The 26,980-nt window shown below is 36.2% G+C and overlaps 5 protein-coding genes across 8 annotated transcripts; 3 read left to right on the forward strand and 2 right to left on the reverse strand.

The window, feature by feature from the left end:
* The first annotated feature begins 711 nt into the window (after positions 1–711).
* Positions 712–7,774, forward strand: LOC116180199 (exosome complex exonuclease RRP44). Its single transcript, XM_031500071.1, has 11 exons — positions 712–843; positions 893–1,057; positions 1,106–1,263; positions 1,311–1,713; positions 1,764–2,198; positions 4,606–4,752; positions 4,804–5,034; positions 5,081–5,346; positions 5,397–5,640; positions 5,688–6,077; positions 7,327–7,774. The coding sequence occupies exons 1-11, from the start codon at positions 790–792 to the stop codon at positions 7,708–7,710; spliced, it is 2,877 nt and encodes a 958-aa protein (XP_031355931.1). The 5' UTR covers positions 712–789; the 3' UTR covers positions 7,711–7,774.
* Positions 7,775–8,181: 407 nt separating this feature from the next.
* On the forward strand, positions 8,182–16,501 carry LOC116180200 (ecto-NOX disulfide-thiol exchanger 2). 2 transcript variants are annotated; one of them, XM_031500073.1, is made up of 8 exons: positions 8,182–8,365; positions 8,411–8,800; positions 9,131–9,201; positions 9,542–9,733; positions 9,786–9,969; positions 12,653–12,759; positions 15,444–15,629; positions 15,815–16,501. In XM_031500073.1, exons 1-8 carry the CDS (start codon positions 8,335–8,337, stop codon positions 16,349–16,351), a joined length of 1,698 nt encoding a protein of 565 aa, XP_031355933.1. In that variant the 5' UTR covers positions 8,182–8,334; the 3' UTR covers positions 16,352–16,501. The 2 variants fall into 2 exon arrangements, with proteins under 2 accessions (XP_031355933.1, XP_031355932.1); XM_031500072.1 differs by having other exon boundaries at positions 8,411–9,201.
* Positions 16,502–16,648: 147 nt separating this feature from the next.
* Positions 16,649–19,122, reverse strand: LOC116180202 (dynein intermediate chain 3, ciliary-like). Of its 3 annotated transcripts, XM_031500075.1 has the most exons (8): positions 18,726–19,122; positions 18,464–18,677; positions 18,125–18,386; positions 17,815–18,079; positions 17,360–17,740; positions 17,074–17,311; positions 16,806–17,022; positions 16,649–16,749 (listed from the first exon to the last, which is right to left on the reverse strand). In XM_031500075.1, the coding sequence occupies exons 1-8, from the start codon at positions 18,854–18,856 to the stop codon at positions 16,733–16,735; spliced, it is 1,725 nt and encodes a 574-aa protein (XP_031355935.1). In that variant the 5' UTR covers positions 18,857–19,122; the 3' UTR covers positions 16,649–16,732. The 3 variants fall into 3 exon arrangements, with proteins under 3 accessions (XP_031355935.1, XP_031355934.1, XP_031355936.1); XM_031500074.1 differs by having other exon boundaries at positions 16,685–17,022; XM_031500076.1 differs by lacking the exon at positions 16,649–16,749 and having other exon boundaries at positions 16,835–16,985.
* A 1,382-nt stretch (positions 19,123–20,504) lies between these two features.
* On the forward strand, positions 20,505–21,464 carry LOC116180208 (uncharacterized protein RAB5IF homolog). Its single transcript, XM_031500090.1, has 5 exons — positions 20,505–20,644; positions 20,691–20,830; positions 20,892–20,995; positions 21,040–21,169; positions 21,226–21,464. Exons 1-5 carry the CDS (start codon positions 20,587–20,589, stop codon positions 21,265–21,267), a joined length of 474 nt encoding a protein of 157 aa, XP_031355950.1. The 5' UTR covers positions 20,505–20,586; the 3' UTR covers positions 21,268–21,464.
* A 709-nt stretch (positions 21,465–22,173) lies between these two features.
* LOC116180209 (ubiquitin carboxyl-terminal hydrolase 5) lies at positions 22,174–26,558 on the reverse strand. Its single transcript, XM_031500092.1, has 8 exons — positions 26,358–26,558; positions 26,182–26,307; positions 25,534–26,131; positions 23,746–24,040; positions 23,169–23,699; positions 22,882–23,120; positions 22,499–22,828; positions 22,174–22,448 (listed from the first exon to the last, which is right to left on the reverse strand). Exons 1-8 carry the CDS (start codon positions 26,451–26,453, stop codon positions 22,276–22,278), a joined length of 2,388 nt encoding a protein of 795 aa, XP_031355952.1. The 5' UTR covers positions 26,454–26,558; the 3' UTR covers positions 22,174–22,275.
* Positions 26,559–26,980: the final 422 nt, after the last annotated feature.

Below are 26,980 nucleotides of genomic sequence, written 5' to 3' on the forward strand. Positions count from 1 at the left end.
GTGAGTTGTTGGTCCGAAGGACTAGGGTCACAAAATTTGGAAACGTGTATGTAGTGGCGTGGAAGTTCTACTGTGGCACTAAGGGTCCTGGTTCGAATCCAGATTCGGTAATTTCTAAATGTATAGTGGGTTAGGTTGGTAGAGCATCCCTTGGCTGAAACCCCCCTTACATAAAAATCAAGACCAAAAAATAAAATATGTACCTACGAGAATTATTCGTCAGATGATGAGGAAACCCTTTCGTATCTCCTAGCAAGAAGAAAACTTACTTTCCCAGTCTATTTCTATGTTTACTTGGTGAACTACCATTTTCAAAGTTTATTCTTGTTAAGTAAGTATGTAATTTATTCCAATTAAATTTTTGGAGTGATCACAATGTGGCGCATGCATATCCGGCTGCATTCTCATTGATCAAAACGGGCCAACCGATGAGCGCGTAGCGCCCCTGGCCGCAACAACAAAACAAAATTGGCAAAAAAAAGATAACGCAGCGATGAGGAATTTATGCATTAAAACAAGTCTTTTTTCTTTACCATTTTAATGTGCAGGCATCTCAAAGATTGTTGGCACAGACAGCAAAGTATGTTCGATCAAAAGTTTTGCTGTTCTGTGTCAATTTTATGCATTAATGAATAAAGTACCATTCCAAATGGTATTACGCATAGATCATAAGAATAATGCCAGTTATTTTGAAACATCCTGTGTTAAAAGCCGTTGTTACCACAGATCACTGGAATTCTAACCTTCAAAATAAAACATTACCACACGTTTTAAATTTGTAAAAGTATAATGTTAACTACAAAAATATTTATAAGAAAAAATAGAGCTGGTAACTTCCTGAAGGTATCGTATACTGATTTAAAAGTGTAAATTGTAAGTAGATATTTTTTAGAACATTCGTGAGCATTATTTACGAGATGATATTCACTGCGGAATCAGCAATTGCCATGATTGCCCACCGAACTCCAACATCTCACCTGCAACTCATGAAAATAAATGTTCGCTGTACAACTTTAATCACTATCTAGTATTAGATACGAACGTAATTTTGCATCAAGTGAGTTGCAAGAAATGAATGCAGTCTTTCTTATTGCCGGTTTTGTAGATGGATCTCCTCGAGGAGGATGCTATGTGCAATGTAATTATTTTAAACACTGTACTCGAAGAGGTGAAACATCGTAATTTACCCATTTATAAGCGTTTAAATAACATTATGGAGAATACGGACAGAAATTTTTATTTATTTCCGAACAATTTTCATATGTAAGTTAGCGTGAATATTTTCGTTTGGCTCGGAGGATTTATTTTAGAGAGTGTTACATAGCTCAGGACAAATTGGAAGTGATTAACGATTACAATGATCGTTGCATTCGTAGAGCGTGCACATGGTATATGCAACATGTGCCGGACGCCAAATTTGTTTTATTAACTGACGACGTTGCTAATAGGCAACTTGCCGCAGAAGAGAATATTTATTGTTGTTCTGTAGAGAATTATGTTGCTCATTTGGAGAATTGCGGGAGTCTTCAGGATAAATTAGCGCATCATGATGGTCACTCTATTAGTAAAAGTGACGATATTTTTCCACCACATTTAACTACTCTTGAGATCCACAAAGGAATTAAGGAGAATAAACTGTATCAAGGGGTGTACCACGCTTCACGCGATAATTTCCTTGAAGGGTATGTAGTTGTCGAAGAGTCTGATGGAACTGTAAGTATTCGATGATGCTTTGTTGGTGTGTTAATTCAAAATCATTGTAGCCGATGCAGATTATCGTACAGGGCAGAGTGGGTCAAAATCGTGCAGTGCAAGGCGATGTCGTTGCCGTCGAACTGTTTAACGTTAAAGAATGGACGGCGCCAAGCGATTTAGTGTTCGAGGATGAGGGGCTCGTCGAGTCCGGTGTTGACGAGGTTTTGCGGAAAGAGGCAGAGCTGAACGTCGGTAAAGGTAAAAAAGAGGCGGAAGACCGCAAGCCAACGGGCCGAGTTGTTGGTGTGATTCGTAGAAAGTGGCGGCAGTATTGCGGAATTTTACAGCAGGATGGCGACGCTTCCGGTCTTTATCAATTGTTTGTACCGGCAGAGAAAAGGGTGCCCAAAATTCGCATTCAAACGAGACAAGGTGTATTTTTGAGAACTCAAAAGATTGTTGTGACAATTGATTTGTGGCCTCGACATTCTCGTTACCCAGAAGTAAGCATAGTAGTATCTTTGCATATTGAATTATAGTTGTTCCACCTAAGTGACTGATAAGTGCTGCCACATCTGTAAATAGAAACATACTATTTTCTTTTTTTTAATGCGCCATTTTACTCTGAATTCAACGCATTTAAAATTTGTCTACTTCATGTCATGGCTCTGGACATATACGGGGTGGTGCCTAGCACAACGCAGCATAGGGATTTCAATGTTAATTTCTTTGTAGTCAATTACTAGCTCCCCTAATTATTTTCGAGCAAAAATCTAAATACGTTTTTTTAGAGAAAAAAATACTGCATCTGTTCATACTTTTAGTTATAATTTTCCATTTTTCAAAACCGTAGAAATCGACAAAATAAAAAATTACATTTTTATAAATAAGTGATGCTTTGGAATCTTTTAACAAACTACTAACGCATCGCATCTATTAAGTTATCGTTGTTTGACATCGAAAAGGCATCTTAGGGTAATGTTTTTTTAAAGAATGTATGCTGCATCTGCATCAGATACTATTTGTTTATCACTGTTTTTTTACACAGTACCTACATAATCGAAGAAAAAAATAGTATATTGAAAGACAAGTGTTACAATGCGACCTATTGTAATACGACTATCTTGTGGCACGAGTGGCGACGCGAAGCGTAGCCACGAGTGTCCGCAAGATAGGAGTATTACAATAAAGCATTGTAACACGCGTTTTTCATACTATTTTTTCTATTTCGGTGCTTTAATTTAATTTAAAAAACCATTATCAGAAACTATAGGGAACATTAGAACTAACATGTTTTATGTTGGGAACACTTTTTATGCCTTTAAGTTTTAGGTTGGCAGCGTAGTAAGACTGACATTTTGAAGTTCAAACATGGAAGTACACAACGAAGTACCTACTTGTACTAACTAGTAACTGCCAACTTAAGAGATGAGTTACCAAAAAAAACCTACTATAATCACTGTCTTTGTACAACTGTTTTCGGCCGAAAACAGTTGTACAAAATCATCATTGTGACACCGAAATAGAAAAAACTGATTTGAGAAAGAATTGTTCTTAAACTTATATTCGGATTTTCCGCTACTGCAGCCAAACCGTTGAATGTATCGTCGTTTTCCTGAAGGTTTTGACAGACATTTTGAAGGTTATTGCACTTGCAGTTACTTAACTAATTTGTAAACAAGTATAAATTTAAATTTAATAAACGTCAAAGGCAAATAATGAAACGTGATCGCTGTTTTTTTTAGGTAATTCCAAGGCATATCTGATTTATTGTAAAATGAACTTTTTCTATTTTGTCGATTTCTACGGTTTTGAAAAACGGAAAATTATGAGTAATAGTATGAACAGATGCGGTATTTTTTTCTCTAAAAAAAACGTATTTAGACTTTTGCTCTAAAATAATTAGGGGAGCTAGTGATTGACTAGAAAGAAATTAACATTGAAATCCCTATGCTGCGTCGCGCTAGGCAGCACCCTGTATGTGAATTTTTCGCTAAAAATTTGGAGATGAAAGGGTTCATTCAAAAACTATCTCTTAAACCGTGCAAGGTCGCTCTTTTATAATCGAATCCTTAAAGTCAAAGGAATTTTTTGTGACCGTCTTGAAACAATTTTCAGGGCTGCTGCGATTTTTCAAATTGTAACTACTAATTTTGTATAATAAATTCTTTGTTTCTATATTTCTAAAGGTGTATGTGCACGGGCGGACCGGCCCGGGGGGGCGGGTGGCGATTGCCACCTGGCCTGTAAATCATAATGGCCCGGTGGAAATTTATAAGTATGTGCTGTATTTAGTTTCTTGCACTATTAATAAATTATTAACATGTTTCTCTAATTGGGGTTGATGTTAGGTTGTTAAAAAATTCGGTTTTAATTGAAGTGTTTTACAATGAATTTATCATTTTTGAAATACAATGATAGGCGATGCACCTCGTGTGGATTGTATATTTTGTTACTTTTAATTATCAGCTGCAATTTAAAAAAAAACTGTATGGTAATTTATTTTCGAGAAAGGAGTACTTTAAAATGTTTTTGTGGTGCACCTCAGAGCTAACCCCCCCGCCACCTTCAGTACTACACTAATACTTTAATGGCCCGTACCCTATGCAATTCCATCTGGCCCGTAAGTACCCAGTCCGCCCCTGTGTATGTGTAATAAAAAATAGTGGTTACCATTAAAAAATGTGCATTTCCTCCTTGACTCGCAGACATAGATTGGTAGCAAACTTTTTATAATTTTGGATTTGCAATGTGTTTGTTTACATATTAATTATTAATAATTATATTAAGATTGCTATGTGTTTAACTCGGTAAACAGATGAGCGAAGGTTGACCTTATGTGGGATCTTATACTCAGACATTAGCGAAAATTTGACTCTGCATAAATATACAGTCAGATCAACATTTTAGGGACACTTTGTACGTGCTCTTGGAGCAATTGGCGATCAGGCGACCGAAAACGAGGTAGTTCTTTTAGAACATGAGGTACCTCACAATCAATTTTCGGAGCAAGTGCTGAAGTGTTTACCGAAGCTACCTTGGATTATTACAGATGCGGTAATTAATTGCAGACTGCCGTCGATAAGTTAACTTATTGTATATTTGAAGGACGTCGAAGCCCGAGTTGACTTACGAGACATTGACATTTGTTCTGTGGATCCACCGGGCTGTACCGATATTGACGATGCTTTACACTGTCGACCTTTAACCAAAGATACGTTCGAGGTAGGCGTTCATATTGCGGATGTTTCTCATTTTATTCGACCCGGTACTGCCCTCGATGTAGAAGCCGCAAATCGTGCGACGACAGTTTACTTGGTGAATAAAAGGATTGATATGGTATCGGTTGAAATTGTGAATGCTCGACTGCATCTCATTCATTTAGGTTCCCGAGTTACTTAGTTCAAATCTGTGTTCGTTGAGAGGAGGCGAGGAACGGTTTGCATTCTCCTGCATTTGGGAGATAGACAAGAATGCTAAAATTCTCAACGTGCGGTGTCACAAAAGTATTATTCGATCTCGCAAGGCAATGACTTACGAAGAAGCTCAGATCACAATTGACGACAAAACTAAAAACGATTCAATCGCCATTTCACTGAGGAACTTAAATATGCTTGCGAAAATATTGAAAAGAAAACGCTTAGAGAATGGGTTCGTGTTTGTACTTTTCACGTTGAGGTATAGAAATATTTACGTTGCAGAGCACTGGTGTTGGCATCTCCCGAAGTTAAAATTCATATGGACTCTGAAACTATGGAACCCTTAGATGTCGAGGTGAAAAAGTTGTTTGAAACAAATTCAATGGTGGAGGAATTTATGCTGCTTGCCAACATAAGTGTCGCGGAAATTATACTGGAGGCTTTTCCAGATTGTGCAATGTTGCGACGACATCCTGAGCCTCCGGTCAGCAATTTTGATCCATTGATTAAAGTTGGAAAAAACTTGGTTCGTATACAGCAATTGTTTGACTTTTTTATTCATCGAACGTGTAGGGATTCGATATCAAAGTGGATACAGGAAAGCATTTGGCAGAGTCACTAGATGAAGCCGTTAACGCAAACAATCCTTATATTAATACAATGCTGAGGATACTGGCCACTCGTTGCATGATGCAAGCCGTCTACTTCCCCAGCGGCATATATGAAAAAAGTAACTTTTTTCATTATGGCCTGGCTGTCCCTTTGTACACCCATTTTACATCGCCTATCCGACGATATGCCGATATTATAGTTCATAGGCTCCTCGCTGTTACGGTCGGTTCGGATGCGACCTATCCCGATTTATTAGATAAGCAGAAAAGCAAACTATTGTGTAATAATCTCAACTATCGAAATCGAATGGCGCAATATGCGGGGAGAGCGTCAGTTGCATTTAACACTCATGTAAGTATAGTGCCCCACATTCATGATGACCTACTAGAAATTCATAGGAATGTTCTAGCATTGTATTTCTGGGTAGTTAATTTGAAAAACTCGCAAAGATGTCAATTTTAGGTTCAAAGGAAATATGTAGCTACTAAAAAAACATACTTTTGGAAAGGCTTTTAATGTTTTTAGATTTCATTATGTAGTATTCGCACTGAAGGGTTGCAATCGACAGCAATCTATGTTTTTAATTTGTGATAATCTGATTTAATGCTCATATAATTTTTCTATCAATAACCAAAAACGGGTTTGCAGCTTCAATGTGGAATATGTTGGAAACCAAACGATCAAGCTTGCAAAAACACTGTTCAGCGAATAAAGGCCTTTCCATGCATTATTTGCCCCACAGTGTAATATAAAGTGCTGACACTGTGAAAGGACAAACGTTGTCCGCTACGAATTGAAAGTTGTACTTATGTTGTAAATTTCCTTTAAACACGTCTGTTTCACATTCGATGCACCCAGATATACAGTGCATAAATTTTAATTCTGAACATATAAATCTCCCATGTATGAGTCGAATACCCCTTAAGATATGCAACTAATCTTACTTTCATCCTTTTCAGATGTTTTTTAATAAACGTTAATCTGATTATTTATTAATAATTATATTCTTACTATAATGTATAGAAAATTAAGAAAAATGGAAATATTGCAAATGTATCACAGGATTTATTTGTTGCTAAATATTCCGATAAGCAAATTTCGTCAATTGCCCAATTCACAACAGCATTATACAGTTTCATGCTGTTGTTTGTATTGTTAATGAAGATTACACTAGAAAAAGAATTTGCCGTGTTCTAATTGTAAAAATGAAGCTTTAACATACTCATGATTGTTCTTAATTTAGCTAGAGAATTTGAAATTCCACACAGGTCTATGTGAAAAAACACTATAACATATAATGTTTCACGGGCAGTATGACATGTGGCACCCTTAAAAAAAATGTTACTACCATCTGTCAACTTTCGATCTGTCACGTCATAATCATCTGATATGACTGTCAAACATGGCGCTCAATTAAAATCTTGTGCTCTTATTGAAACACCCGTTATAACATAGCAGATTTGTTGTTTCAGAGTTAAAATGTCACACTTGGTTCATTCCCAAATGCTTTCAACATCTTTGTACGACAAACAATAATTTACTTATTAGTATTTCTTTATCAAGATTAGCCAAAACTAATTGTAATTCTAATTGTTTGCAGTTATTTTTTCGAAATAAGGTGCAAGATGAAGAAGGTTATATATTATGCATAAGGAAAAACGCAGTTCAGATTTTAATACCCCGGTATGGTCTAGAGTGTACTCTTTATTTAGCCGAAAAAGGACAATCTTCCGCATATTTTCAATACGATGTTGAAGAGCAAACACAAAAATGTGGAGACATTACACTTCACGCATTTGATCCGGTCACAGTCCGCTTATCATTAGATTCGAGTAATGTACAACACGAGAAGTTTGTCTTGAAGTTGGTCCATCCCTACATTGAAGGGTTTAGCTTACCTCCGTTGAATGTGCCGTCCAAGCGAAAAGGTGACAGTAAGAATAAAAACAAATCGCACGAGAAGAGAAAGAAGCAACTTCATTAATTTTATTTTTTCTTTTGTAATTTGATATCGAAATGTTTTGAATTAAAAGAGGTCTTTTAATGTCTGTTCTGTATTGCAAATATGCTAGGTAAAACCATGACAGTAAAGCCTTATTCAGAGTTTTAGGTATCAGCTGGGATAGAAGCTCGTCAGCTATTTGTTCTATGGCAAATTGACTGATTTTTTAAAATCGTTACATGACAACTCAAATATTGTACTCTCTGTACTATCAGAAAGTTTATTATGAACAAATGTTAAATGCGATATTTTAGCTTTCCTCCAAATCAAATTTTAAGGGCTTTCCAAATCCTTCATTGGCTTTCTAGAACTTCTTACCGCTATCACAGAGCTGATGTTCTAGGTCTTTTCCAAAGGAAGGCCTTGTAAAAATGTAAATATTCGAACGTATATGTATATTAAAAAAGATGTAGGAAAGTGTGCGTAACGTGATGCACAGCACACTGTTTTTTGGAAGTGTCTCTTGTTTGCGATGTGACAGGCAGATGATTTATTTATGGATTTGCGGTTTTTATCCTTTGATTAATCCAGGTTTTTATTACAGTTAAAGTCTAGACTGCACAAAAACATTAGGCATGTAGTAAGCGATTTCACAGAAGTTTTCAAATGGCGTTTCAATTTAATAATCAAGGGATAAGTAAGAGACTATACTACTTGAATCTTTGTTGAATATTTTTTATAGATCCCACATCAATTTTGTCTGGAAGTTCCGCTTCATTTTTAAGTTCTTCGGACCCAAATGACTTTACGTTAATTGGAATAAATGACAATCCGCTAGAATTTAATTTAAATAAGAACAAATCCGCTTCTAGATCGGACGATAAAGATGATTCCAGTGGAAGCCCATCCGACAAACGCGAAAGACGATCGCGACGTGAGAGAGAACATCGTGATGCGGACAAGGGAAAAGACGACTCCGATTCAAACTTGTCCAACTCCCAAGATGTTGTGACTTTACAAAATGGACCGACGCTCGGACCAAATATGTGGAGTGGAATGATGAACATGGGGTACCCAATGGTGGGAATGAATATGATTGTTGATCCTAATATGATGTCGATGAATAATTACGGTATGATTCCTCCAATGATTACACCCGATCCTAATATTTTGACGTCGGATCCTAACATGATCATGAGTCCCGTTAAGGAAATTATACATTGTAAATCTTGTACACTGTTTCCTCCCAATCCGAATGCGCCTCCGCCTACAACTAGAGAGCGACCACCGGGCTGTCGCACAATTTTTGTCGGGGGCCTACCCGAAAATATTACCGAAGATATCATAAGAGAGGTGTTCGAGCGGTGCGGCGAAATAACGACGTTACGTTTAAGTAAAAAGAATTTTTGTCATATACGATTTTTATTTGAAGAGTCGGTTGATGCAGCAATTTTTTTGTCAGGATACAGAATTCGGATTGGTTCTAATACGGATGCGCCTAATACAGGACGGCTGCATGTGGATTATGCACAGGTAATATATTTTTTGCTTGCTTTGAAAGTACCAATAACGTTTCGATAATCTAAAATTTATTTATAGAAATCTGGAAAAATAATAAAATTAATTTTTTTTTTATTGAAAGTTATCATTCTACATTATAATCAAAATAGCATATTGCTATCAAACCACAAACAATCGAAACGTTATTGGTTCTTTCAAAGCAAGCAAAAAATATCATGAAGAATAAATTTTTTTCATAAATCAATATTTAAAAAAAAAAATCCCTCTTGTATACTCTATCGCTTTACACACTGTATATATATAATATATAATGTATATGTACACCCACATGTAAAGAATATTGTATATATAGGCTCGAGACGATCAATACGAGTGGGAATGTCGTCAAAGACAGTTGCAAAGGGAACAACGACATAGAGAACGCATGGAGGAGGAACGTTTGAGACCTCCGTCACCTCCCCCAGTTGTGCACTATACCGATCATGAAGCGGCTTCTGTAGCTGAAAAGCTTAAACTTGATGAAACTTTCACAAAGGCGGTACAAGTACGTGGAGTTTTAATAGCTATCTAGAATTCTCACGTTTAAATTTCACCAGATATTGCTCACATGGTTGGAAAGAGGGGATTGCAGCAAACGTAATTCAAACACTTTCTATTCAATGATTCAATCGACCAACTCGCATGTAAGACGACTTTTGACTGAAAAAACGCAGTACGAAGACGAGTTGCAAAAGGCGAAGGAAATAATGAAGGGTCGGATGCAAGGCATTCTCCTGCAATGTAAGTACCTCGCCTTTTCCTGTTTTATTTTGTGGGTCAGTAAGTCGCTCGGTCAAAACAAACTTGTGCATTATCGAAGCATACAAAAACAAATCGCGCGCAGTAATAGAAAATGCACTAGTGGTATAGAAAGGTATTAAATTATGTTTTACAGGCGCCATATGGAACGTGGCAGGATATTTTAAATTGCTTATTGTACCATTTGCTCGAACTACATAATTGTATAGGGAAACCTTGCACAATTTGTAAGAAGTGTACATTATAAAATGCTGGCGGCATTTTTTTATTCGCTTCCTTGGTTACAATTAGAAATAATTGTAAAAGCTCCTTGTATTTTTACTTTTAAGCCAATATAATGTAATGTACAGACCCACTACCTATCCTACATCATTTGATGGCTTTGATATATAACCAAGAGACTGAAGTGTGTATTTTAATCTTAGGAATGCTGTTCTGGGTGACAGGCATCAATTATCAAGCTAGATCTGGCTTTAAAATTACCACTTTAGTCTTTTGCGTGCAAAAAACTAATTTTTATTGTAAGATCAAACTAATAATATCAGAATTCGGATAAATAAACAACTTTATCTAATTTCAAATTACTGCTCTACATGTTTTTGCCTATTTTTTTCCAAACACAAAACTTGTTTCACTAGTGAGATGTAAATTTAGAGCAAAGCTTCAGTTTTGAATTTGCGAGAATGTTAAGTCTGTATATTACATTACCATCAGTGTATACGTGTGCCGTATTGGAGTGCTTTTAAACCTGCCATTATGATTAACTTCATCGATGTTCTGTAGGTAGATAGTTAATAGACCAGACAAGCCGATGTATCCTACATGTAAATATTGTGTTTAAAAGCTGGACACTTACCAATCTTTTACCACCCGCACTTTAGCAAGGGGGTAAAATTTTTTTACGGAAATACACGTTTTGAAGCACCAGGAATCCAAATGAAACCAATTCTCGATGATGTCAGTCTGTCTGATTGGTACACATATTCTCAGACGTAATCGCGCATGCGCAGGTGTGCATAAAGTCACTAAATATAGAAAGTACCGCAATCCATTGGGGCTCGTGTGATTTTTGCCCAAAAATGACGGAAGTTACCAGATTCTAGTAACTTTAATGTTAGGGATTGTTCCACCTGTTTGGAGATATCTGTATATATTTTTATGTCTTACTAACCTATAATAGCACACTTTATATCTGTGATACGCGGGCATAAAGTACCACTTTATGCCCTAACTTTATGCCCTATATAATAAAGTACCACTTTATGCCCTAGGGCATTAAGTATCACCATAGTAACTCATTAATACTTAATGACAAAACAAACAAATATTTGCAGGTCATTGAAAATTAGAAACGTCAATTATTAATTGTCAATAGCTACTAAATCACAAGATTGGCCTTATTTCGTATAGTTTCTGGAACTTCTTTCTCATTCATGATGAATTGAATTATTTAAAATTACGTTTGACGTTTGGATGGTTTCAATCACATTAACAAATTCGAACCACGCATACTCGATCAAACATAATGAATTATTTTGTAAACGAATTTTGACGAAGAAAACTATTTGTAAAACATAAAATTGTGTATGTACCACGGGCATAAACTGATGTTTATACTCTCGGGCGACTAAAAAGCTCTCGGGCCATAGGCCCTCGAGCTTTTTAACTCGTCGCCCTTGAGAATATAAACATCACTATTATGCCCTTAATACATAAATAACTATTATAAAACATAACAGTACTATGACTTTGGTTATAAAAAATTACAGCTATTCAGATTTTAATTGTCAATTTTTTTAAGTTGGCAGCAAATTTGCCCAAAAATGGCGGATAATTGCGGTACTTTCTATATCTAGTGACTTTAGGTGTGCGGGTGGTATCTGCGCTAACCACAGCAAATTTTTTACTTTGGGATTTTCATATTGAAATATTGTGAAGTGCGCATTCTCGTTTATCTGGAAGTAGTAAAATCGCCTTGTCTCTCTCGGCTTATCTCCCTTTAAGTGTGAGTTAATTGTTCTGCTCTTTGGCGTCTTTTCCATTCTTAATCCAATAGGGTTTCCACAGTTTGCATAAATGTTTGCTCCACACGCACAAAGGACTTGCAATTAACAGCAATTTTGACTGGATGGGTCTTGATACTGCGGTCTCACTTGAACTATCACAGAGTTTTTTTTAGATACTTTTTCTGGTCTGGAATTTAATCATGAAAAGCTCCTAAATTGAATACAATTCTTAAATTGATTCGCAAGATTTGGGCGATAGGTCCAGTGGGGTGTGCCATTTCCAATCTTTGTGAAATAATAATAAAAAGAGATCATAAATCACAAAGTCACAAACTGTAAAGTTCCTGAATGGGTTTTCTACTGGGTCATCTGCGTCAAGAGGGCTTGTAAAAGTCGTCTTTTTATACTTGGTTTTCCAGCACATTGAAAGATTTAAATTCTGCCGTGGGTCGATGATAAATTACAATGAACCGTAGTTAGTATAGCTCCAACCAATTTATACAGGTGAGTACACGATCAGGAAACAACCCGATGTCACAGAATTTAAAAGCACTTCTTTTTTGGCACAACATCTCGTAACCTCTAAGTGAATTAGTAGTTTGTAAAAATCTCTTAAAATAGTTCTGTCATTTAATCGTATATTTGCGTGTGCCTATCAGTCAGTCAGATCGAGCGTGTGTTCCTCGCTGCCTGTCACAAGAAGGTTTGGGACCATTTCACGAAAGCCCAGCGAAAAAACATCGAATTATGGAAAAAACAATCAATGGTACGTACATTTCGGACCTTACGAAATGAATGCTTAGGTTGAATAAAAAAATCTTTTGTAAAGTCCGAAATTCTGCATGTGTAGTAGTATGTTGTCAGAATTAATTGTATTATCAGTGGAGGATTCTAGCTCCTGAAATGATTAGTAAAGTAATTCTAATGAATGTCTACATTTTTTGATAATGTTGGTAACCATTTACTTTTATTTATAAAATCTATTTTTGTATGTGTATGATAAGAGCAGTGGTTATAGAGAAGGTAAGTGTTACGGCGGACAGGCCATTTCTAAAAATTCAACGTTGAGTCAGTATCTCATTTATTGTTATGGAATGGTGGTAGATTTTGTGTGAAAGATTTGAATCGGCATTAATTTGGTATAGTGGGGTGAACGTTGAGTACCAGTAATACAAAATGGTCACATTTATTTAATCAGCTATGGCATTTTAAAACACGCTCATCTCCAGAAATAAACACAAAAAAAAGGTATTTTATAAGGACTATATGTATATATCTTAACTTCAATTATTTGCATTCGTTTTCCTGTTTACATTGATGTGTCACAACCTATATTTTTTAGAGCTTTTTTGAAAAAAAAATACGCTATTATATTCGTAATGGCTGGCTGGCTGAGATCTCGGCAATTACATAGCTAGACACTTCAAATTTTTATTAAAATCTTTCTGCTGTAGTGTAGATATTTTGAGTTAGATTACTCGTATAATTTTACTAATAAAATACTGATCTGTATTACCATAAATGCGCTTTCATCATGTATATGCTAATTTACAATTTGTTTTGTATACATACTTATGTATTATATCAGCCATTTTTATTGATTGGTATAATCCATGGCCTACTATTTAAAAACAGTAAAAGGTCAGATACACTTATGTCTCAACCAAAATAGGTCACACAGTACATAATCAACGGCCCCCACTTACTCATGAGCGCCCCTACTGCCTCCTTGGAATCCTCTTGGGGGAACCCAAATCCAATGACTTTTCTCCACAGCAGTTTTTAATGCTCTTTAGGATGGCGTTGTTAATTTTTTAATCTGACGTCTTGTCTTTTCGGATCAACTTCATTCTTGAAATGTGGCCCTGATACTCCGATATCATTTCTTATAGCCCTTTTTATTCTGAATTTAATGATGTATACCACTTTATGGTTTCATTTCGGTTTAAATTGAATTAACAGAACATGTAAAAATTAAAATACAACAAGAAACGAATTTGAATAAAACAACTAAATTTTGGAGACTATATGTTCGAATATACCCTAGTCGGCATTTGTAGAGCGATGGTAGCAAATACTTCCAGAACTAACCCCTCAGTTTTTATTCTGTTGCTAATCTTCACTGATAAACACGATTCTTAATGAACCCCTTGTTCTGGAAATCTCATTGAAGGATGGGTCTAGAATTATGTGCAGGTGCACCGCCATCCTGGTGTATCCAGCATCACAATCGATGACGTCATATCTCAAATTTGGGGCACTGGATAAAACCCTAACCAATGTGTCCGAGCATATTTCCAAAAAAAAAATGTACTTTGATTTACTTCATTTATTCCAAGTTAGAGACTCGTGATATACATCACTTCACTTTAGTAGATTTCTGACAAATTAGAAGATGCATTGTTTGTAAAGATACGAGTGGTCAACAATCTACACTCCCTTATTCCCACAGTGTATTACGAAATGCATTTATTTTACCATCTGGGTCCTAGGATTTCAAAAAGCTGATAGATTTTAATGCAAAGAATTTCTTGACCAAAGAAAGGGCACACCTTTAATTGTGGTTTGTGGTGTATTTTATTCTTACCTTGAATTAACATCTCGCCTTTAAGAGGATGGTTTTATTTCAGCACAGGGTTTATGATAGTGCATCAGCAGTAACCAAGGTAGGTACAGAATTGGGTACAACATGGACGTAATTGTTGGTTTACCAGGTGCAAATCTCATTCTGTCCCGGAGACAGGTTGGCATTGAATTAGAAAGTTAATTTTCCAATCAGTAGAAATCTATTTTCCATCATATGGGTACGTTTTGTCCTATGTATATCAATACATTTTAAAATCTTTTGTAATACATAGGGATTTTAAAAGCAAAAAGTTTTGCAATATTGTCAGTTTGGAAGAACTAAAGCGTTCGACTCCCTTGTTGGTAGGAGGTAGGATAACATTTCGTAAAATAAAATCTTTGCATAGAAAGGTTGAAATAAACTAATTTTGATTCACATCATATTTCATATGCATGTTTAGATTTTACCTTTTTTGACTATAAACATTAGTCGATCGGATCAACAGATATTTGTAAGTATGTCCTGGGTGGCTTGACAAACTGTCTTGATTTTTCTTTTCGTGCTGAATCATTTAACATTCTAATCAATCATGGGCTTTAATACAACGCATTATTTTTTGCTTATATGACAAAATGTGGGAAGCTGCAGCTTTAATTCATGTATTAGTGAAGGCCCAGTTTGTAAAAACATATCACACATTGTAGTCTTTTGTATGAAAGAGAGAATTTGTTCAATTTTCATCAAAATCTACCTTTATTCCTATATTATGCACCGAACATTTTATTGACAATAACTTTTTGTGGTAGTGATAATAACATGTTTTGGTCACATTTTTCGCTAGTATACGTGTATAAATTTCTTGCTAATGTTCAAACGATTTATAGGAACTCAAGAATATACAGTTGGACGATGAACCACAATTTGAAAGGGCCGATGATGAAATGGAGGTATCAGATGGAGAAGAAAGCTCTCGTAAACGCCCCCGTGTTGATACACATTATGAGGAAAGAAATTCACTACGAGAGGAAAATGATAATTTGCGCTGTCAAATGGAAGCGTACAAAAATGAGGTGTGTTATATTGGAGATTGGGGATATTAATAACTTATGAGCCTAGCTCTCCTTTTCTTTAAGATTGACTAGTTGACTTTATTTAAAATTAAATTTCATTTTAAAACCCTTTGTCAGGAGGATGACTAGGGGTGTTCTTCACTCAAATTGTACCGTTTTGAATAATGATTTCTGTTTATTTTAAGGTCGAAGTAATTAAAGTGGACTTAAAGAGAGAACTCGAAGAAAAAGATAAACAATTTAAAATGCTACAACATACGTTGCAGGGAATGCAGCAGCAGTTGATTGATGCTAAACGTAAGCAATCCGAAGAGGAGTGCAAAGCGAAAGATCTCCAAACGAAGATTCAGCAACTGTCCGAAGCAAAAACAAAGACAAGCTCGGAAAGGGACATCGTCAATTTAGACGACAGCGAGCCGGAGCAATCGGAAGCGAGTGTTTGTGATGCGGCTAGTGATATCGTTGTCGTGTCTGTGCCGCCGTTGAATGAACGTGATGCTAGACTAGTCGGTATCATTTCCACGTTTTTGAATGTGCATCCTTTCGGCGCAGGGTTAGATTACATATGGTCTTATGTCAGTAAGTTGGAATCAAATCTAAAGCCTTCGGATATTGAGGTGTTGATGACTCGTTTCCCTACTGTATTCAAGCAAGAGTTAATGGGTATCGGTGCGAATATTGAAAGACGCTGGTTATTTAATGCTTTTAGTTCCACGAATTGAGTTCCTTTTTGTAAAGTAGTGTACCTTATTTTCCCCACTACACATATCTGATGTATTTTTTTTTTAATTTAAGATATGAATGCATCCATTAGGGTATTAGTATGTAGAAATATTATTTGAACAGAGTTCAAATATAAAGTTTAAAAATAATATTTTTCATTAAAATGCCACAGAGTACTTCAATGGTATGGATTTTACAATTTCCTGTGTAAACGCCAATGATACAATACTATTCCACCCAATTTGGTGGGTATAAATCGCGTGTGGGTATGATGACGTAAAAATTAGAGAGACGATTTTACGTTTAATGTTTATTTAAGTCAGGTGAACTTTTTACAATTCCATTGTATTATAAATAATGTTTAGTTTCTATAAATGTTCCTATTCCTTGATTGATTCTAAAAAATCGACAATGTGGAGAGAAATAAACTAACATAATGTATTAATATCATACCCTTATCTTCACCTTTAGCAATTGTGTTAAAGAATTCATCTTCAGTTGTTCTGACACCGGGGTCTTTTGCAATATTGACCGCAAAAGGTTGCAAATTATCCAAATGGCAGACACTCTCCACCCCAATAACTTGAGTGCTTTTAGTTTTCATTTTTAATCTTATTTCTCTATTACGCGCTTCTAAAATTTTTTCACGTTTATTTTCCCTTTCAAACATCTTAAATTTGGCACACTCGTCATTTTGCAATTATATGTTTCGTGCACTTACCGCCGTTAGTAATGTTCTGTCTACTTTACTACTGGTTGAAAGATTTTCACTTAATTGGACTAAATTTGTGGTACCTTTCACATTGCCAACGGCAACTAATCGCCCCTGATCATGAACACGTAAGCAACTAAGCGACTCATCGCTTACTTTAATGCCAAGGCAAGCCTGCTTCTGTTGTTGAAGTATATCCCATACATCGAGAGTACCATCGCTTCGTGCCGTAAAAAATACGGATACTCTAGAATGAGACCATACAGGATGTAGAATGTAATACACGCATTTCTACCTGGTAGGGCTCCAACCTCCGTCAATAAGCTGATCTCTATGGTAACATGTCCATATAATTGAACTTTCTTTGCAATCCTCCGACCATATTCGCGCCGTCCAATCTCCAATGGTAAGAAAATTTTTTACATATGCCGCATTACGCTGTATGGCTAAAACCGGACCCAAATGCGCCATATACCGAGTTGCCATCTTTTCACTTGGCGATTTTCCTTTTCGATTACACGAAATGATTACCCCTTTCTCCGTACCCACCATAAATCTGGTCGGAATAGTCGGCTCATATTCTAAAGAACACGCACTCATGGGCCGTTGTGTTGTTTCGCTAGGAGACATTAATTCCAATGTTTCCAAGGGTTCTGATAATTTTCTGGCATCCCACCTGCAAGGCGTATAACCTACTGTTGTGAATGTTTCCGTTCCTTAATTGCCAAAAATAATCAACCATTTAGTTACCATTTTACTTGCCCATCTGTGGATGTACTAAAGAACTCCAACCCAGACTTTGCATTTATCCATAAAACACAGTTTACCGGCTCTCGGTGACTAATGTCCGTTACGCTCCTTTGAACAGGTTCGCATCCCTTTCGGGCGTCCCACACCGCAATTCTACCACTTAGATGTCCGCTCACAAGTGTATTGACATCTTTCGTATGGTATTCCAGACATACCATCGGCGTGGCCCTGGGTGTAAAAATGAGTAGAGGCCGATTTGGGTTCTCTGCAATTGAGTAAAATAAAAAGAAGATGGAAAACTACAACCTACCAACTTCCCAAAGATAGGAGTGGCATCCATCTATGTTTGTCGGTTTTTGAAATGTTAAATCACAGTGGGTCACGGCTAGTTTGGTACCACCATCGGGAGACCAAGAAATACGATTAATCGGTCGTTTTGTATGACACTGGTCTTGGTATACGTTCACAGTACGTGCCGAACTTTTTTCCACTAATGGAGTTGCTTCAATGTCGGAAAAATATTGTTGATAAATGTTAATGGAATTATTTTGTAATACGCAGTTTTCCATACTCTAAAATTATAATAATCACTTTTAGGTCACGGTGGGTGAGCTCTTGTTTGTCTGTCTTATGTTTGTATCATTCTTACTTTGCACAATTGCATGATAATCGGATTGTATGCGTCATCTTTTTCAATTTTCCTTCGGTACCGTTTCGTTTGTTCTTCGTCGTCTTTATTTACATCTTTAGGCCATCCACCTTCGATATGGTTTATACCACAATTCACAAAGTTTGCTCGTGTTGTGTTGAGTTCGTGTTCAGCAAGTATAGGGCCACACTGTGATCCTTGCGAAACCGGATCTCTAAAATATTAGTGCTGAGTGTTTACCACATAAGCTACAGATGTGTACTGTAAAATATAATTCTGCCCCAATTCTTTATTGGCTGCATAGTTGTCTATCAGATCTGGACCTTTATCAGAAAATATGCATTGGCGACCAAATTCGGCCCTCTTTTTTTGATACACGTATTGCAGTTCCATGTTTGACAATGTAATTAAATCAATGGCTTATGTCTCTATAGAGATATTTTTTTGCATAATCATTGATTTTATTTCTGTGGATGTAATGAAAACATGACCGTTAAAATTGAATTATGGCAGTCTAAGTACTATCATTGTTTAATTATTTAAATAAACAAAGGTGAAGAGTATGGTGATGAAAAAGTAATTTTTTGTTTACATTCTTGAGTGGGCGAATCTGTCCCACTGACTTGCAAGATAATTTGTAAAAATTTAAAACGCCCAAACTAATCTGACCTAACCTAACTACGACTCAATCAAAAGTTATAGATTAGAAACCAATTTCGAAAAAAAATTCAAAGTGCCCATTCTAATGCAATTCAAACTTCTCAAGGTTAAAATCGGAACGATTACATGATTGCAGCAGCTGGCGATGGTGCGAAGCTATTCTTTAAAGAATTGAGCCTAGAGTTTATTTGATAGAACTACGGTTATAGAAACGGTAGTGAAATTGGCAGCGAAATAAGGCAGAAGTGTTACGCAGTTTGCAATCACGAAAAAATGTGTTGTTTGTGCGATCTTCGTGTGAAAGTTGTTGTAAAACGGTTCAGTTTAATATACCTGTTATTGAAATTGTTCTTCCAAGGGCTTTAAATAAACTCGTATGCATAAAAGAAGTTACAAATTGCAAAAATAAATGTTTTCTGTTCATTGAGCATGATGTGTTGCCTACAAACCAGGCTACACAAATATCGAGTGCCCATATTCAAATTAGGGATTTGCTTGAATCTCCCCAATCTGCCGTTTTTATTGAGGGTAAGGAGGGCCTCCACGAAGGAATGGCCCAGGGCCCCGAAAAACTTAAAAACGGCACTGCATTTAAGGAATAATACGTGCAACGTTGCTATTAATCGCTTAAATTCAAATAAAATTTTAAAAGAAGATGCGTACGTGGCGACATCTCAACTAGACTTCTAAAACTATAATTGATAGAAAGTGTATCGATTGCCATAGAGATGGCGCACTAGTACTTATTTTATTAAAGTCACTAAATATAGATATATCTAGTGACTTTATATTGTATTTAATCTATCTATTCAAAAACCGGGCCTTTAAACTACAATTGCTCTACAAATCTTGCAAGACTCCGTACATTTTGAACTGCCATTTATTCAGACTTCTCAATCAAAAGTTATAGACTAGAAGAAAATTCAAAGGGCTGTAACTTTTGAAGTAGTAGCCCAATCCTGGAACTGTTTGAAATTATGGATTCTACAGGCCACATTCTATAAGAAAATTTATTTTCCGGATCGATCTGAGACAATTTTTTTTCGACGTTCAAAAAAATGCAGTGTAATACCTTCCTTTTTTACCAAAAATCGACTACACCAAAAATTCTCGGGAAAACACTTTTTCTTATTAATTTGGGTGCGTAGAATCCAAATCAGGTTGTACTTTTTCGATCAGACTTCTCAATCAAAAGTTATAGAGTATAGACTAGAAAAAAATTCAAAGGGCTGTAACTTTTGAACTAGTTGCCCAATCCTGAAACTGTTTGAAATTATGGATTCTACAGGCCACATTCTATAAGAAAATTTTTCCGGGTCGATCTGAGACAATTTTTTTAATTTATTTAATTTAAAAAGTCATACATGCCCTGTAGAATCGTGGATCGCAATGAGCCATACACTATCGATTCGTCGTTTCGATCGGTATGAAACGACGGATCGGACAGATCGATCGTACCGTGTATGGGACCTTTAAGGTTTTATCTGAATGTGAAATTGACAGTTGTCAATTCGCCATGCTGTAAGTAAAGTGGCAGTTTGAATGTTTAACCTTTAATCTTCAGTAGTTTCAGCATCTGGTCTTCTATTCTTTAGAGCCATGGCTACAAAAACGAAAATTGTTGAACGTAATGGCGTTTTAAAAAATACAGGTAATTTATCGGTATGGACAAAGGCTATCACTTCCAATTCTGAATGGCTGGATAAGGTTAAACACAAACTGAGCCTTAAGAGAACATGTTCTCACTCCATTAATCAAATTCTTACAGGACGAATTTCTAGATGTCATTTATTGGGCCAGACAAGCATTAGGTATTATATTGGGAGTAATATGGGCCCTAATTCCTTTAAAAGGCTTTGTAGGTTTATTATTGTAAGTCGAAACAGTTTTAAACAAACGCTAAGGGTATTTTTTAGTTTTGCACTCGTAAATGCTGGAGTTGTGTATGTATACTTCAGTAATTTTCAAAGCGTTGATGAAGACGAATACGGTGGTGCTTGGGAGCTAACGAAAGAAGGATTTATGACGTCATTTGCTGGATTTCTAGTAAATAATGCTCTATGAATAACTGTCTAAGCAAGTCTAACTGTTCTTTCTTTTAGGTGACTTGGATTATTATATATTCTGGACTTTATTATGAATAATTGTCCAGACAACCTATAACCAAATAGCAATACAAATACAATTACTTCGATATACCTAACGTATATTCGATGTTATTTATTCATATATGATCTTTTACAGGTTGTCAGTGTTAAAGGGCCAAATATTCACGATTTATTTGTTAGATTAGATATAAATGGGTCTTTTTTTATGATGAATTATAAAATATTTAACTTGATTAGTGTTTTTCTGCTTGGAGGACGGAGCATAATTGGTTTTTTATTAAATTTTGTATGCAAGTGCAAGTTCCGGAGTCCTTAGGTGCGAGTAACAATATGGGTGAGCACAAAACGCCAATTGAAAGCTTATCTGTCTTATCAAAACAACATACCTATACTTGAATTATAAAGTCAAGCAGTTAATGTTGCAATATGCCACTATTAGATTCGAACTTGAAGAACACCAAGCAATTAATGTAAATTTAGAAAAACAAAAGATTTATGGTCCAACAACAACCTTCTTCAGAGCATCTTATGGATTAAAAAAAATCGATATAATTGGACTACTTGTTGGTGCTCGCGGAACAATTACCACTTTTTTTAAAGAATTTTCCCACACTTTTGGATTACCATCAAAATTGTTTAAATTAATAGCAATAACTACTATAAAAATTCCATTTACATTTTAAGAAAAATTATATAATTAATTCATTCCCTCTTTTTCATGTTCAAATTTGTATTGTATCCTTTGTTTCACAGCAACCCAGAATGTTGGGAACTGGGAACGTATAATTTCGTTAGTTAGCCTGACAATGTAGTTAAGTAGGCTTTATAATACCAGCCGTTAATGTTGGAAATTATTATTGCGATCGTGGTAAAGCAGGTACAACTGTGTATACAAAATGAGTGTTTATTATTAGTAGTCTTCGTACATCTTTGAGAAAAAAATACAAGTATGAAAAATTTTATTCATTTACAGTTATACGTTAGTTTTCCACACACAAATGTACAAAATTATAAATGAGGCAAATGTGACGTACTAAGATTCAATTACAGCCTTTGATACAAATACAAATAACCTAACTCCTTTGGTGGATTTTCTGAGAGTGCCACTTTGTTATCATTAAATATGACCCAATGTTCATCTTTTAAAATGTGCACGACATAATGCCCAACCATGCTCGACGGTCCCATATGAGAGACAAAAGCGACTAGTTTGTATTCTGAAATTACGAAACGGTTATTCAGCACTACGTACCAACACACTACTTACGTCCATTGCCATCTTTAAATGGTGGCGCGGCAGGTGCGGTAGTACTTTCTAATTCGTCGGGATGGGAGAAAATCCAATCGACCGCTCGTTCGACATTATTATCAGTTGCTTTTAGTGCTTTTGTTGCCTGTTCCTGGGTAAATCCCATTGACGTTATTAAGGGAAGTGCTTGTGGATCAGGAACAAACGCCGAACTTTCTGTACCTGGTGGAATAAATGGATCCGAAAAATCGGCATCCGTAATGTGTTCCATTATCCAGGAAGATGCAGTTTCTAAACCGGTATTACGTGTAAAAAAAATTGCTCGTTTACACGCTTCCATGGGGAATCCTAAAAAACTTCGTATGTGCAACAAGATCTGTTAGAATAAGAATACTACCAACCCATTTCCTGAAGCTGTGATAAAACTGCCTCATCAAAATCTGGGGCGGGTACTGATGTAACAAGTTCCGGCAGTAACTCTTCTCCTGGCTGTTGTCCGTGCCCTCTGAATGAATTGAGATCAAGCAAATCTGGCATCTCTACAGCGACATCCAGTTTGATCGGTACCCAATCTTCTCTTAAAGTAAATTTCTTTAACTGAATCACAATATAATCGGGAAATGATGCAAAGCGCGTAGACCTAAAAAACGATTCGAATAAAATTTTAATACTACGGAAAGTATGTTACTTTCTCGCAGTAGTTTTGGCCTTTAACGCTGTGCTGTAAAACTGATCTATGTTTTCGGTTTGAGTGAAAACTTCCAGACACGAAAAGAACTTTATACGTGGTCTCACCAAGGCATTCGGATCAATTTTTTTACCATTCGTCTCTAGCTCCGATTTGCGTAATTCGTAAGCCGCAACTTCGTCTTTGTTCACGGCAGCTTCCAGAGGTATGTTCAGAGAGAGGACACATTCATCCCTGCATGTATATTTCACTTTTTTGGTAGCTGCGCATTGCACACGATCTTCAATTTGAAACTTAAAACAATTTCCTGGGTTGAAATCGTTTTTGTTAACACGTTCCAATAATGTAAGCAAATATAAAAAGAATTCTTGCGCATCCTGCTGCTTTTTGGTCGAAAAATCCGCATGACCACGACCCACTAAAGTTTTAAACATTATCGGAGAAATACCGGGCGAATCGGCATCGGGAGGTGAGCCTTTCGGGGGTGGTATTGAGTATGTGCCAGATACTAATCCTACACCCAACTTTGCCCTAAAGATAGAATGTGAAAATTTCAACGAGAATAAAACAAGCTCACATTTGCACAGCCAAATCATCTGCAGCATTCATCATGTTTGCATTATCAAAGATTGTAGAAGCGCAGTCCACGTACTTCTTTACGAAGTCTGGTATATTAAAAATCATCTGCATTATACTATTCAAGTAACACGAATTGCCCAAATTGACCATTCCAGTATAGCCAGGTCCGTACATTGGTTTAAGCTGACCGGCACTTTCCTGTAATGCCATCCATTCATTGGACTTTTGATTAAGTTCCAACTCCATTTCAATCATTGATTTTTCCGTCTTTTCCATATTTGCGATGTTAATACCTACACATCAACATTTTTTACTTAAACACTGTTCGATATATACAGATTTTACATTTAATATCTTAAGCTTGCCATGCCCTGGTGAGCGTGCAAAATACGCATTTACTCCTATTTGATTTATGTCCGCTTGCACCGAAAAATTTAAGCAAAAATTGTCGCAATAATCGTTGCCATTGATTTTAAGCTACGCTTAAGCTAAGCTACACTTAAATTTGTTGGTTCAAACGGCCATTAATCATGGTTCAAGGAAAGATACCAGTTTAAGGATGTGGGCCTCAATCAAGGTAGGCCTACTTCCAAATTTTGTTGTTACTGCTAATAACAGTCATAGTGAACCTTAGACAAGGAAAGAATATGGACGCATAATTCACTAGCGGTAGTGTTACCAGCTGCCACATATTGACATTGGCCAGTGTCGTAGCATCCGTAAATGCGAATAGTGGCAGAAGCACCTATTATAGCTAATAAATCACGTTGAAGTTGAACATACGAATGAAATTCGTGCGTTGCGCTATTTATTAATCAGACACGGGTATAAACGAAACTTCCTCTCATCTTTTTTCGGAAATGCCTTCAAAACTAACTGTCCCTCCACTCCCTCCAGCTAAAGATTGTGATAAAATAAGAATCTTCATTGCTTTCTGTTTGATTTTTCACGTAAAGCCGTTTCCGTACCAATTTTCTCTTTGAAAAACGCGGAGTGATAATGACTACGCCTATGGAGTTTATTGAATAATTCCATCCTTGAAGACGTTTGTTATCAAATTTTGAATGCATGGGATTGGTTCTGTTGTAAGAAATTAAGTCAAGTCGCTCATTAAGCTATGAATTTTAACATATTAAAAGAAGAATATTCAAAGAAAAAGCTTTATGAGGAAAAATAGGAAAATACGTGGTAACGGCATTAGGCACATTTTCAATATTTACGTTTGAAATGAAATTCCCGGTTCCTCCTTCTCACTCTGGCTTTTGCATCCACAATATGCACATTTCACCATGATTTTAAGTTGTTGTTTGTGTATTTCCTCTCAATTTAAGCGCAAAAACTTATAAAAAACGATGTTACTTTAATGACATATGTGCCACATATAAAATGGCGGACTTGTTTAAAAAGGTAACACGATTCATACATGGGCTGTACGGCATATGCGGTATCCATACTCTTTCCTAATCTAAGTAGTGAACCATCAAAATATGAATCTAGTTGTCCATACAAACGATAAATGATGTTTGTTTGTTCAATCATTTGTCCTATACAATAATTTTCAAAATGTTCTTGATTATTACCAACGTGTAACAGCAAGAATGTGTTTTCCATGACAACTAAGAAGTTAACAATAGTGCAGTCAACTTTAATATTTAAAGCAGACTGTAGGTATATCTTCAAAAAACTCTTTGCCAATGATAATAAAGGAACACATCACAGATGTCTGTGGCACAAAAGAAAGTGGTTTTGACAACCTTTTTCAATTTAAGTAAGAAGGGAAACCTACCCCAGTGTGCAAGATGTTTAATTAATAGCGGATCCTCTACCATATCATCCTCGGCATAGCTAAAGACATCTGCCTTTCCTTCTTTAGTTATTGTCCCTAATTTAACCGCTAAAGGATAATTTGTGATTGTGTAATGTTCAATTGCGTGGTTATTTCCTCCGGTACCATCGTAAAAGCGACGTCCACATAATATTGAACCGTCGGTGAGATTTAACCAAAGATTTTCAATTTTATCACATTTCTCGCATTTCCAGCCAGATGGCGGAATTTTAATACCATTGTCTAATTGAGTTAAGTTTGCGGCAAATTTACTAACACTTCTTGTTTCACCGTCCCACGTATTACTCAAGCTTTCTAATTCTGCTAATTTCGTAGCGGAATCTATATCTAGAATCGCTTGTACAGATTTCCGAACGATATCTGGTAAATCGGAATTGGGCCACGAAATTGTCGCAAAATCGGGCAAAATCACTAAATTATAAATATCTTCAAATTCAAACAGCTTTTTTTGACTATTGGGATCAAAACCACCTTCAACTCCAATTGCTAATCGTGTAATTTTTTTCTCGGGACCATCACCTAATGTAGGCGATTGCACCTAAAACTGGCAAGTTAAATAGACGTCAACTGTTTAGGATTGGGAATAACCTCTCGCCGTTCTCTACGAATGTGTAAGAACACACTATGTCCTGTTTTACGGAAGTATCTTTCAACATGACATCGGCCAAATCCCAAGAAACTTGTAAGACTGACATATAATCCCGTTTCCGATTCCTACATAAAAGATGAAAAAAATTGTTTTCGATTTTATGAAACGCACTTACAGGGTTATCAAAGGAGAACATACATTCGTCTTTATATATTTTATCCCCTTGTGCAGGTATTTTTATTTCATTAAGATGATGAGCTAACAAATCCATTTCAGAATCAATTAAATAACTTCACTATTTCAAAACGATTGATAATCGCGATACTGTTGTGTTACTAAGGATTAGCTTAACCTCACTGTAAAGAAATAGTCATGTCGGTGTTTTGTGATCGAGGCCCGGGGGCGTCTTTTTAGCCACCGTTATGTTTCAATCCTCGAGTCATATATAAATTTATATATAGGGTGTTACATATAATTATATATTAATTGGGTGATAAGAGGATATCGAGACAGGCACTTTTTTCAAATAAACCGATGCTCCAACGTGTTTCGTTTGGGAGCCACCCCCAAAGAAGTGGTAAAATATTGGATTTCTTCTTTAATTTTTTCTCAGCAACTGTTACAAGGATGGGTGGCACGTCTTTGAATAGGTTTTCGGGTATGCCCCATGCGATTTTGAAAAAAAAATTGAAATTTCTATCACAAAAGGGCGCACACTATTTGGGGGTGCGAAAAAAATTCTGATTTCTACGAAATTTATGGGTGGCTCCCAAACGAAACACGTTGGACCCTCGGTTT

Source organism: Photinus pyralis, unplaced genomic scaffold, assembly GCF_008802855.1.
Source record: "Photinus pyralis isolate 1611_PpyrPB1 unplaced genomic scaffold, Ppyr1.3 Ppyr1.4_LG9, whole genome shotgun sequence".
NCBI classification, from domain to species: Eukaryota; Metazoa; Arthropoda; class Insecta; order Coleoptera; family Lampyridae; genus Photinus; species Photinus pyralis.